Below are 13493 nucleotides of genomic sequence, written 5' to 3'. Positions count from 1 at the left end.
TTCCATGGAAGGCATGTGGCCAACATAATGCCAGCATGTGGATAAACTCCCTCCTGTGGTGTTCTTTTATGTCAAACATTATAAGGAAAAAAATATATATACATACATATAGTATGAACTGCTTCACTGTTTGAAAGAATATATTATATTGGGAAGTATGTTACATACACTGTTAAAGTCCACATATTGTGCAGGTACATTTTCAAGCCATTTGCTGTGACCAGTTCAACCTTGCTGTTTAAGTCTGCACAGAATCCTGATGAGGTAGATAATCGGTTCAAATAGACTGATTTTTGGTTTGATTCTATGAATTAGTGCTTTTATAGCTTTGGCTTGAGCTACACAGAATTTGCTGATCTCTTATCATAGTGTTGTGATTTACAACATTACACGTGCATATTTGGGTCTACTTTATTTACGCAAAAGTGTAAAACCGCAAATACATATGGCTCGAACCATATGCATCGAAAGTGCAAGCCATCGAAAACTGTAAACGGAAATCTCTGTAGGTGGAGATTTCCATTTACTTCAATATTATGCAATCTCAGAGTTGGTATATTTAAGTAGCGGGGTGTGTGGGGAGGGTGCAGGGGTGCATGCCCCCCTGCCTACATCTTTTTTTTTCTGTGTATTTTTTTTCTTTATTAACTTTCGACCGTTTAAGAGTTTGATGCACATGTGTCGATCTTTATGTATTCAAACTTTTGAACATTCGAGTTAATAAAGTAGACCCACATATTATACAGAGCACACCTTTTTTTTTGGTGTGCTTTACCTCTCCTTTAGATTCCTAATTCCGCCTTTATAGCAGGGATATTTCTGAAAGCATTCATTCTTGCCTGTGTTATGCTGGTTGCATTGTGTGTGGCCTGTTTCAGGGTGCAGCTTTACTTGGAAATAGAAATAGGGAATGTGGCGGGCTACAAAAGACTTTCATGCTTTCTCATTTGCATATGTTTTTGTGCAAACCTTCTGTTGGATTTGTGACCATTTTGAATTTTTGTAAGCCCAATTCAGCACCTTGTCCTGAGCATAAACTGCTTTAGAATCCATCTTTGAGCTACTTGCAATTCTGAACAGCCTTGTAAAAATCTTCTAAAAACTACTTATCACTTACTAACTATCCTGCTTTATTTTATTTAAAATAATGTAAACTTTGTTTTGGTCATGATGTGCTTTAGCTTTACCAAACTGTTACATAATTATGCATACTTTAATACTTAATCCAGATGAAAAAGATTTTCATAGGTTCATAGGTAGGTACTAGGCTATTGGCCCTAGGGCCTATATAAGCCTAGCCAAAAAATGTACCCTGGCTTTTGCCACCCAAGAAAATTCTTTTCCTGTGCCCCTGTCGAGCAGAGCCACAGAAGTGATCCCTGGGGTGAATTTCCCATTTCCCATCCAATCATCAAGATTTTTCTTGAAGAGTGCTAATGAGAAGCTCTGTTTGACATAGCTAGGTAGTCTGTTCCAGAGTATGGGAAGTCTCTGGGACAGGAATCTATCCCTCCAGCATGTTCTGTTTATTGTGGTGACAAGGTTTAGGTCCCTAGAGCATGTAGCTTGGAGGGATTGGGATTTCTTTAAGTGGAGCATGTCCAACAGCTCTGGGTTTGACATAGCTCTGTATGTTAGGCAGAGATCGCCCCTGAGTAGGCGATATGCGATGGAATAAAGCTGTAGTTTTTTGAGACAGTCTGCATAGGGCATCTGTTTGAGGCCAGTAATCCTCTTTGTGAGGTATTTCTGTGGTCTTTCCAGTTGTTGTAGATGTCTTGTGAGGTACATACCAAAAGGGGCGTTGTACTCTATAGTGGGTCTAATGAGTGATGAGTATTGGGGAGCAATGACCTCTTTTTTTCTGGATGAGAATCCTTTTGTGATGAGATGAGCCACGTAGAAGGATTTCCTGACCACTGTGGCAATGTGATTATCAAAGGAGAGACTACTGTCCACCTGTGCCTCAAGGTCTCTTATCACATTTTTGGCATTAAGTAAGACTACCAGCTATGTGGTAGTTCATGAGTACAGAGTTTTTACCAAAGGGGATGACAATACACTTTTTGGCATTGAGCTTCAGGCCATGGCTTTGACACCAGGTATCTGTCTCACTGAGGCCCTTTTGTAGTTTGTCCACATTGTTAGAAGTTTCGATTATGGCTCCTAGTTTGCAGTCATCTGCAAACTTTGTTAGCCAAAGACCTTCTGTGTTAGCCTGCACTTCAGAGACGTAAATACCAAACAGGAGAGGACCCAGGAATGAACCCTGTAGTACTCCACTTGTCACTGGTCTGAAGTTGGATTTGGAATCCGCTACTTTCACAGTGTGGGCTCTGTCCGTGAGCCATTTGGCAACCCATCTTGTGACATAGGGATTTATACCTAGTTTAGTGAGCTTATCTATAATTCCAGAGTGGGGGATGGTGTTGAAAGCCTTGGCAAGATCTAGATAAGCTGTGTGAACCATTTTACCCTCATCTATGGCTTTGGTGACTGCTTCAAAGAAGTCAGTCAGGTTTAGGAGACATGATCTGCCTTTTACAAATCCAAACTGGGTAGGGTCCAGAGTTTGGAGATTACCAATGTCTTTGTTTATGAGTTCCATGATGATACGTTCCATGGCCTTGCAGACCAGGCTCATCAGGCTAATGGGGCGGTAGTTCCCGGGGTCCGTCGTGGCTCCCCCTTTGTGGAGTGGGATAACCGTTGTGGGGTGCCATTCAGTTGGTGCAAAGCCTGAGGTGGGGGTATGATTGAACATGGTACTTAGGTAGGGTGCCAGTTCATTCTGTAGTTCATGTAGAACGCAGCCTGGGATATTGTCAGGTCCCATGGATGCTGGGTTCTTGTTTTTGGAGAGTGTGTTTTTACCTGTGTAGCCATGATTATAGGAACTTTGCATTCTTCTGGTATAGAGATGGGCCCTCTAGGGGGTGAGAGGGGGGTAAAGTTAGCACTGAATTTTCAACCCATATGACTTAGAAATACATTTTATAAGTTATTGTTATTGATTTTTTAATGTAAAAATATGCACATTGCATTTACATTAGAACTAGCCACCATTACCTTTCAAAAGTTTGGCCAGTGTTAATGTCAAACAATGTATATTGAAAGGTGCATTTCTTTTATTAATCTAACTAAATTAACTTTCTTGGTGGTGGAGGCATTCATTAATTGTGCACATTCTATATTTCCTGAAGTATTTTGCACAAAAAAATAACTATATTGTATACATAATGTACATATTTTGTTTGTGTTCCTATAGAAATTATTTGGAATATGTAGCAGATTCAATTTCAGACTGGGTGAGGGAAGAAGAAAAGCATTACCAAGCAGCACTTCTTGCTAAAGAAATGGAAGCCTTGACATCTGCAAAAACTACCAGCGGAAGTGCACCAGCATCTCGAACCTCTACACCTGGCAGTAAAAGGAAAGACAGATCTACTACTCCTAAAAAATCTGGAAGTATGGAGCTTTTATATACTTTTTTTTCCTTTTGTCTTTGCATAGACTAAAATTATCCAGTTTTTTATGGAAAAAGAAACATTATTGAAAGCAAACTTGTACAGCCTTTAACAGTGGTAGTGAACTACATGCTTATTGTGCTGTCGATATAGCTAATCTGTCATACAGTCTCTTTTGACAGTTAAAAATATATATGTATGTAGTGATAAGAGGTTAAGGGTTTGACTTGTTCTGGTATCTACAAATCTACAAAAAGTGCTCAGCTCAAAAAAATATGTCATTGTCTCTCCTTTATAAACATCAGGCAGAAGGTCACATCGCACGTTAAAGTAAAAATACTTTAACTGAAAACAGTTATTGTACTCAATGGATGTGGTAAATATGCATAAAAACAATGCCGAAGATTCATAAAGAACCCCACCACTGGCCATAAGTTAAAAGGCCCTGTTTTTGCACTGCAGTATTTTGAAGTTCATAGATACATTACCTGCAGTGAGGAAAGACTTCATTATCAGCTAATCTGCATGTATTTAACTTGCAATTAACTATGACAGAGTGCAGATTTGCAGTTCCTGCAGTAGTTAACAGAGGTAGATGTATAGTGCTAGCATGAGCACTCCTCCTCCATCATTTACTCTCCCAGACAAAAGCACACAGGAAAGAACACGCATCACATATCCCAAACCTGTCCCTGTTGTCAGAACGTCCGCAGCGTTTCCTTTTCCCCATCCCTGGTAATTCTTAAATAATTGCAGTTAGTCTTTAATGCCAAACATTCAAGTTTCACACTTCATATCCCTCAGTAAATGCATGCTGTGAGGTTGGGAGGCATGCCTAATATTTCCTTCCTCATGCATCACAAAGTGTTGTAGGCATTGCATAATGCCCAAGATCTCAAGATGTGTCAAAAAAAAATCCTGCTGCACTAGCTTATCAGTTAGTGTTGCAAGCTAATACATGGGTTTCTTGTGTCAAGGGTGCACATTTCAAATCCCTTTCCTCCTTGTACTTTGTTTTTTTTTTGTTTGTTTGTTTTTTTCATTTATTTTTGTTCTATCCCTGGTGTTTAGTGCCTTTTTAAGGCATGGTACGTATCCCTGTTGTCTAGTTGTTCCCTGCACATTTTTTTTAATATGTACATTTAAGGCATGTCATATTGAGTAATCCCGGTGTCTACTGTTCTCTGCACCCTTTGATTCCTGTTCTCTTTATGCACCACTCAGTTACAAAGAGTTATCGCTGGTGGCTAGTGGTTCCCCCCCAGAATCAGCTCATTAGTCTACGGGTGTGTGGAAGTATAACAGCCACCTCAACCCCCCACATGCACATGTATACACAGTACACTCACACACCTACACACATAAAAGAACTCCCTTCCAACTCGATCAGACTCACAGACACTCATCCATTCACCCATGGACGTGTGCGCGCACACGCACACACACACACACACACACACACACACACACACACACACACACACACACACACACACACACCTGCCTAACTTAGCCCTTAACTCCCCTAACTGCTATTTCCCAGGCAGACTCACAATTATGTATTCACTTGTACATACATTTCCCTGCATACACTCACACACACACACAACTCCTAACCCTAACCACTAAATTCTCCAGCACTTACTTCTACTATAATGGATGAACACAGCCTTTTGGTCATTTTCATTTCTACGAGGTACAAGGAGTGATTTTGCTAATCTACATGGCCGAGCGAATAACTCAGTTTGTACATGACTTCCCAGAGGTAGTTGGGTGGGGGGAGCACATGGCCATTTAGCATATGCCTCTTCCCCAGAATGCCTCATTATCATGTAGCATGCGTAAGAGAAAGCCTGACATTGTGATGCACATCTTTTGCAAAAGTACAGTGTCAGGGCTGTCTGTCAATGCACTTTGCGTTAACCTTTATGAATCCAGCCTAAATGAGTTTCACTATTACACATTTCATTTTTAAATAAGCTTCAGAGTCACTTCTGCATTTAAACCAGGAGCTTTATCAGTCTATAAGAAGGCAAGACAACAACATTAAAGAACCTCCATTCTGCCCATATTATACCTATGTTCACTGTTCGGTGACAGTGAAGTCTAGATCCAGTGGTGCAGTAAGTTAGCTCACATTATTTATATAGCAATACTAGAGCAATGCTGAAGTTGTCAGTTCAAGCCTCAACTAGAGCAAATTATTTTTGGTATGTATCTTTCTAAGCACCTGCAGCAGTCGGAGAAACTTCAAATGTTCCTCACAAGGAAACTTAAAGGTCTTCAGCATCTGCCCTATGGGGATCTTCTGAAATCACTTGGACGTTATTCTGTTTCATACAGACTACTCAGAGGTGATCTCTACCTTGCATTCAAGGCAATCTCTAACCCTGCTTTATTAGAAATGCTGAATAAAGCAGGGTTTTGATCAAATGGTACACAGGTTACTCACTCTAAAGACCTTAACCTGGTATGTGACAACAATAAAACCTGCAGGAAGGACACATTTGTCTCCCAGAGGTTACCACATCTGTGGAACAGAATCCCACATCAGGTCAAATAGAGCACCTCTTTGGCCCTCTTCAAATGCAATCTGGATGATTGGATGAGTGACCATAAATTCACCCTAGGGGTTCCACCTGTGTCCTTCTTGGACAGGGGCAATAGATGCTGATAGTGGAAATACGGATAAGAACTTGGCTAGGCTTGTAAAAGCCCTAGAGCCATTAACCTAGCAACTTCTTATGTTCCTAATAAAGAAGTGAAATGTGCTATTATGAAGTGATTACATTGTTTTTTTATACATTTACTATGTTCTAGGAATGCAGTAACTGTTAAAGTTCATCCTGATGCTGCAGGAAGGTTTGTCTCAAATAAATAACTGGTGCCAAAATCTTGGTCTGAAACTGAATGACAAAAAATGCATTATCGTATCCTTTGGGAGGTCATGTACCCCAGAGAATTACCACATTGAAAATGCACCCCTTGTTGACCCAATTGTCTCTCTGGGCTCTGTGGATCTGATGGTCAGCTAGCAATCCTTTCATGGCTGGGTAGATAAGTCCCCATCTAGGGAAAACCTTCCACTGCATAATATTATTGTGGAAAAAAATGTTTTTCTGTGAATTTCATTATTTTGTGTTGCAGAATTATTTTGTCTGGAACTATGGAACAACTTGTTACCACTCCCACAAGAGGGGAAAACATACTGGACCTGATCATCACCAACATGGGGACTATGCTCCAGACCAGAAGTGTATCCCTCACTGGTAAGATCAGACCATAAACTAATCTCACTGGATATTCACATCCCGACCCCACCCCCTGCCCAGAAAACTGCAATGAAAAACTTCTCTAAAGCAAATTTCACACTCCTCAAAACCGAGGTGGAATCCTTCAAAGCCCCCGGGCCTGTGGAAAATACGGCCCAGACCGCAGAATCCTTTATAAACACATTCTATGAACACCTTCAGGAATGCATGGATCATGAGATCCCAAATAAAACCAAGACCCAATCCTCCAAAGGCAGACGTCCTGTCTGGTGGACCCCAGCCATAAACAAACTATACAATAGAAGGAGGAAACTACTAAATGATAGAGCAAAATTCTAAAAATGAAAGGCATCTCTGATCAGTATTAGCAAAAAACTACAGGCACTCATAAAATCGTCTAAGGCCAGCTTCGAGAGAAAAATTGCACAGGACACTAAGGATAATCACAAGGCTTTCTTTAGTTATGTTAGGAACCTGGGTGGTAATTCCCAGATATGCTCAGAATTAGTCCAAAATGACAAAAAATACACCGAACCCACAGACATTGCCAACATCCTAGCTGACAGGTTCAGCGCAAACTTCTCCCCCCCCACCAAAAGGGCAAATATCTATCCCAGCAGAGTTCTGCCCCCCTGACATCTCAGATGCTCAGGTAAGAGCCGCCCTCTCCAAAGCAAAAAGCACAGCATCAGTGGGACCAGACGGTGTCCCGGGCTGCATCCTACATGAACTCCAAGGAGAGCTAAACCCAAACATAAAACTACTGATCTGAAGTAGGAGATTCATTTGTCTGCAACCTGTGGGGTTATGGATCCGATATCGGATCCGAACCGGCATGGTTTACCAGCTATGGATCCGAGCTCTCAGCTCCTCCCCTCACCCATAATGCCCTGCTCTCCTTACATGACCTCAGATCTGGTTTGCCGCGCTGGTGACCAGATTAGTGTTCTCGAGCTCTTCAGCTAAATGGTGTTTTCAAGTGTTATATTGTTAAAATTTAAAAATTTTTTGTGAAAGTTGAGTGAAAGTTTAGGATCCTCTTTTAATATTTGTACTTGTTTAGTGATTTAATTTTATTTTTACTTAATTTCCCTCCCCTCGCTGGTAGCGTAGTGTGTGTTTGGGCCTGTTGTGTGTGTTTAGTTACTTTTGCTTTTCTCTTTTAGTTTAAGTAACTTTTTACCTTTTAGGATGTCGGAACAACCTAAAGCTGTTTTCTCTAAGTGCTCCGAGTGTGGCCATAAGCTTTCCCCTGCTGATGGCCACACTTGGTGCGTTAGATGCCTTGGGGTTGAACACCTCACATCTGGATGTTCCATTTGTGCAGGGTTCAACCCCAGGGCATTGAAGGAGCGGAGGTCTAAGCTTGTCCTGGCGGGACTTTTGCCCCCAGATTCGGCTCTGGCCTCCGCTCCTTCAGGGGGAGCCGTTTCGATGGTTACCTCCTCTCCGGCTCCCCCTCCTCCTCCTGGGACTCAACCTCCCTGTAGTGGTTCGGAGGAGAGGGAAGCTAGAAAGAGGGACCGGAGGAAGAAGCACCATAAGCGGCGGGCCGAGACCTCTGTTTCGGCCCCGCCTGCCAAGCGGGCTTCTCCTCCGGCCTCTTGTCTGCTGGTTCTCCCCCTCCTCGGCTCTGGTCACCCGTGTGCTTTTCACCGGGACCTGAGGAGGAGGAGACCCGATCTCCGTCGAGGCTATCCAGGAGGCACTCAAGGCCTACCTCGGTAGCCTCGTCGAGATCAACCTATAGCCTGTCAGACGCTGATCTGGACTGGATGATGAGAAGGTTCATCCAGGCCCAGATGCAGATGGGAGTGCTCTTGCCTCCCCCCCCTCTGGGGGGGAGCTCGACCCCTTTCTTTAAACCTATTGCTCCTTCTCCGACCCGCTACCCGGGTTTGGAGCAGTTGGAGCTGAGCAGCTTCGGAGCCGGGGGTGGGTCGGCGCCGATAGTACTTGGTACTTCGGATCCGACCCTGCCCTCGAGTGCTTCAGATCCGACCTCTCGGAGCCTGGATCCGAGCTTCGGATCCGGGGGGATCAGTGCTCCTTCGGCACCGTCGGTGTTGGAGCGCACTGTCCCTTCGGATCCGAGTGCTTCGGCGCCGGCTCTGATCCACTCCTCAGATCCGAGGGGGAGCCGATTGTCGGATCCATTGGTCGAGGTCGGCTCCCCTTCGGCATTTGATGTAGTGGAGAGGGCCCTGTTGAGGGTCTCCGGACCCCCGGCACTTGCTTCGGCTCCGTCCCGCGCTCCATCTGTACTGGGTCAGGCTTCCACCATCCGGCCCTTGGGACAGCCCGCTCCTTTGCCCCAAGCTGTTCCCTTGGAACAGGTCGCTGTTTGTGAGGAGTCCTCTGACAGCCCCCCGGAGGATGTTCCCCGCAAACATACGTGCAAAAGGAGGCACATTGACTCCCCCGAGTCTCTCACAGAAGACACGGACTTGGAGGAAGGGGAAGGCTCCCCAAGATCACCCCCTGAGGATGTCTCATTTGGAGACATCATGGAAATGCTCCACATAAGGGGGGGGTGGTCTGCCCCCAAGTCTTCCTCGGACGAGTCCGTGTTCTTGGAGGCATTTAAAGCGGGCCCGTCTACCTCTTGGGTGTCCCCTCCTGCCGACCCCCTGGTGGACCTCATTACCACCAGGGCATGGAAGGAACCGGACACCGTGAAGCCAATCCCAAAAAGGCCCGACCGTATTCTCAGTCCCCCGGCTGACCGTGCCCATTGGAGTAAGGGGCCTCCGGTGGATGCCATGTTGACGGCGGCTGCCACCAAGAGGGAACTTGCTCAGGAGAGTCCCTCAGTCCATCCCCCGAGCAAGGAGTCTCGGATGATGGACCGCTTGGGGAAGCGGATGTTTAGTTCAGCGACCTTCTCAGTGAGGGCGCTGAACTACCTGGCACATGTGATTAGGATGCAGCGCGATCTTATAAAAGAATACGCTGCATCCCCCCCAGAGTCCATGTCGGAGGAGGACAAAGTGCTGCACTCCACCTGTATGGCCACTTTCAGGTCCGTCACTAATACCTCTATGCGGCTACTGTCCCATGCTATGGAAGGCACCGCTAGAGCCGCAGGGGCAGGCCTAGTTACCAGACGTCAGGCCTGGCTCCGTCATTGCGATTTCACGGAGCCCTTCAAGGCATCATTTGTGAACGCCCCTTTCGATGGTTCTGCCCTCTTTGGCAAAACTGTTCGTGACACCTTGACCCAGAGCGAAAAGGATGGGAAGACGCTGTCTGCCGTCGGAATCCGCTTCTCTGTACCCCAGAGGCCCTATTCTAGGAACCAAAAGGGTCAGAAGAAGATGTGGTTCCGGAAGTCGCAGCAATCCCAGCCTGCTCCGGACAACCAGTCCTTCCGTGGCAGAGGAGGACAGGGAGGACGCCGCCCTAGGGGCAGAGGGGCTCCCAGGAACTTCGGGTCCAGAGAACCCTTCTCTGAACGGCCCGCGCAGCAGCCCTGAAGGGTTGCCCGGCTGCTCCACTCTGGAGGCAGTCAGAGGACGTTTTTTGGAGCACCTAGCGGCATGGGAGTCCATAACATCAGACCGCTGGGTCCTCCAGATCATATCCAGAGGATACCGTATCCCTTTCCGACACTTGCCAAAATTGAAGTCCCTCCCCGACGCTCCACCCTGTCAGTGGGAGGCCGCTTTGGCAGAAATTGGCCATCTGCTAAAGAAAAGAGCCATCCAGCCCGTCCCCCCAGACCAAATCGGATCAGGGTTCTACTCCAGGTTCTTTTTAGTGCCAAAAAAGACGGGAGATCTAAGACCAATTTTAGACCTTTCTCTCCTGAACCTGGCAGTTCCCAAGGAGAAATTCCGAATGGTTACATTGCAGTCTATTCTCCCCCTGCTGGGAGAAAACCATTGGATGTGCTCCATAGACCTCAAGGATGCGTACTACCATATACTAATGGACAGGCGCTCCAGGAGGTTTCTCCGCTTCTGGCTGGGAGCCAGTCACTACCAATTCCGGGTCCTTCCCTTTGGTCTCACCACAGCCCCCAGGGTGTTCACCAAAGTGTTAGCAGTGGTAGCGGCCCACCTGAGGCTTCAGGGGGTGCAGGTCTTTCCCTACCTGGACGACTGGCTTCTCACCGCCCCAACAAGGCATCTACTTCTCTTGGCGCGAGACTCCTTTCTCCATTTTGCTCCTCGTCTGGGCATCACGATAAACACAAAAAAATCCAACCTAGCACCCACGCAGTTCATAGATTTTATAGGTGCCAGGTTAGACACGAGGAGATTGAGAGCCTTCCTCACTGCGGACAGAGTTCAAAACTTGCAGCTCCAGGTGCGGGCCATTCTCCGCTCAAGCTCAGTTCCGGCGGAGTTGGTCCTGAGGGCCCTAGGGTCCATGGCGGCAGCGATAGCGCTTCTTCCTCTCGCCAGGTTCAATATGCGCATCCTTCAATGGACACTCCTAGTTCAGTGGTCGTATCTTGCTCTTCCTATGCATCATCCCATTGCAATCAGCAAAGCTTGCAAGCGGTCCCTCCTGTGGTGGCTACACTCTCCAGATCTCCACGGAGGCCGCCCCTTTTGTGCCTCTCCCCCTCTCGCCACGGTGACCATGGACGCCTCCCGCCTCGGGTGGGGGGGGGCATTTTGCAGGCCGAACGGTCCAAGGCACGTGGGACGATTCAGAGACCTCACTGCATATCAATGTTCTAGAGATGAGAGCAGTGCTCCTAGCGTTGCTAGCACTTCAGGCCTTTCTTCCCTTGGGAACAATTGCGATTCAATCGGACAACATGTCGGTTGTCTGGTATATCAACAAACAAGGAGGAACCAGGTCTTACCCTCTTTGTCGAGAAGCCATGAGAGTGTGGGAATGGGCAATCTCCACCAACCGCTTTCTCATAGCAACGCATATTCTGGGTCGGTCCAACATCCTGGCGGACAAACTCAGTCGCACCATTCTCACCCCTTACGAGTGGTCTCTCAATACTCAGGTAGCGGAATGCATCTTTGCACGGTGGGGAACTCCTTGTTGCGATCTTTTTGCGTCTCCCTCAAACACCAAGTGCGACAGTTTTTTCGCTCTAATACCTCCTCCTGGAGGTGCCCCAAGAGATGCTCTGGTGCATGCTTGACCACCCGGTCTTCTTTATGCTTATTCCCCTTGCCTCTGATGCTCCAAGTTCTTCAGAAAGCCTCTCGGTTGGGGTGCAGAATGATTCTCATTGCTCCATTTTGGCCTCGACAGATCTGGTTCCCTTTCCTAAGGTCTCACTCAGTGAATCCTCCTTGGATTCTAGATCCCATTCCGGATCTGATATCTCATCCATCCTGCTTATCTCCCCCGAATCTGGACAACCTGAAGCTGACCGCTTGGCTGCTCCAGTTCCACTCCTGATCAGGACTCCCGGTATTTCGTCCCCTGTTAAGGCCATCCTGGTGGCAGCTCATAAGCCATCCACTAGGAAAGTCTACCGCAGTAAGTGGAAACGGTTCTCCTTGTGGGCGGAGCGGCAAGGCCTAAACCCCTTCACAGTTCCTCTCCCTTTGGTGCTTGACTTCTTAACCACTCTTTTTAATGATGGTGCCAGCAGTTCCACGGTCAAAGTACAACTTGCGGCAATTTCTCATTATCATATTGGTCATGACTCCAGTCCTCTGATGTCTGCCAAATTGTGTAAGATTTTCCTAAAAGGTACTTTCCTTCTCAGGCCCCCTGTAAAGCAAGCGGTTCCTCCTTGGGACCTTTCTTTAGTCCTCCAGGCCTTGACCGCCCCCCCCCCCTTCGAACCGGCGGCTACGGTAGATCTGAAATTCTTATCTTTCAAGACCGCCTTTTAGTAGCCATTACTTCGGCCAAGAGAGTCTCAGAGCTTCAAGCATTATCAGCTAAACCTCCTTACTTGGTCTTTCATCCGGACCGTGTTTACCTCAGGACCATCCCGTCCTTTCTTCCTAAGGTAGCTTCTGAAGCAAACATTAATCAATCCATTAACCTCCCTGTTTTCTTCCCTAAATATCAAAACAAGGGTGAATACAAGCTTCATTCCTTAGATGTTCACAGGCAACTTAGATTTTATCTAAACAGGACAGCTGGTCATAGGCAATCCAACCAGTTGTTTATTTCCTTTGCTAAATTTAATTTGGGCAAGCCAATTTCTAAAGTCTCATTATCTCGCTGGATTTCACAATGTATCTTATTGGCTTATCAAGCTTCTGGAAGGCCCGCACCGGAGGGTGTACATGCCCATTCAACCCGGTCAGTCTCTACATCGGCCGCCTTTAAGGCTAGGATTCCTCTAGATGATATTTGTGCAGCAGCCACTTGGGCTTCATCTCATACCTTTATTTCCCACTACAAGTTGGATCTTACATCTAGGGGTAGAGCATCCTTTGGCTCCGCGGTGCTCCGGAATATCCTTCCATGATGGCCGCCCAAGATTCAGGTAGCTGGGGACTCTGTCCCACAGGTTGCAGACAAATGAATCTCCTACTTCAGATTTAGAAGTTATGTACTCACCATAACGTTCCATCTGAGTAGGTGTATTCATTTGTCTGCAACCATCCCGCCCTCCTATCCCCCTGGCCTTTTTCAGTTTCCTGCATATGATGTGTTACCCTTTTCAGGGTGTTCATGCTGTTGGCAAACTCGATCTGAGGTCATGTAGGGAGTGCAGGGCATTATGGGTGAGGGGAGGAGCTGAGAGCTCGGATCCCTAGCTGGTAAACCATGCCGGTTCAGATCCGATATCGGATCCATAACCCCACAGGTTGCA

The 13493-nt window shown here is 46.5% G+C and overlaps 1 protein-coding gene across 1 annotated transcript in view; it reads left to right on the top strand.

Moving 5' to 3' along the window:
- Positions 1–13493, top strand: part of SPAG17 (sperm associated antigen 17) — a 3638922-nt gene that overhangs the window by 1753898 nt on the left and 1871531 nt on the right. The window contains exon 19 of the mRNA XM_044071485.1: positions 3269–3468. Coding sequence (XP_043927420.1) covers positions 3269–3468 — 200 coding nt within the window. The remainder of the gene's footprint in view (positions 1–3268; positions 3469–13493) is intronic.

This window comes from Protopterus annectens, chromosome 5.part0, assembly GCF_019279795.1.
Source record: "Protopterus annectens isolate FY-2018-M chromosome 5.part0, PAN1.0, whole genome shotgun sequence".
Taxonomy (NCBI): Eukaryota; Metazoa; Chordata; order Ceratodontiformes; family Protopteridae; genus Protopterus; species Protopterus annectens.
The sequence above is the reverse complement of the archived record's forward strand: the minus strand, read 5'-3'. Positions and strand labels throughout refer to the sequence as shown.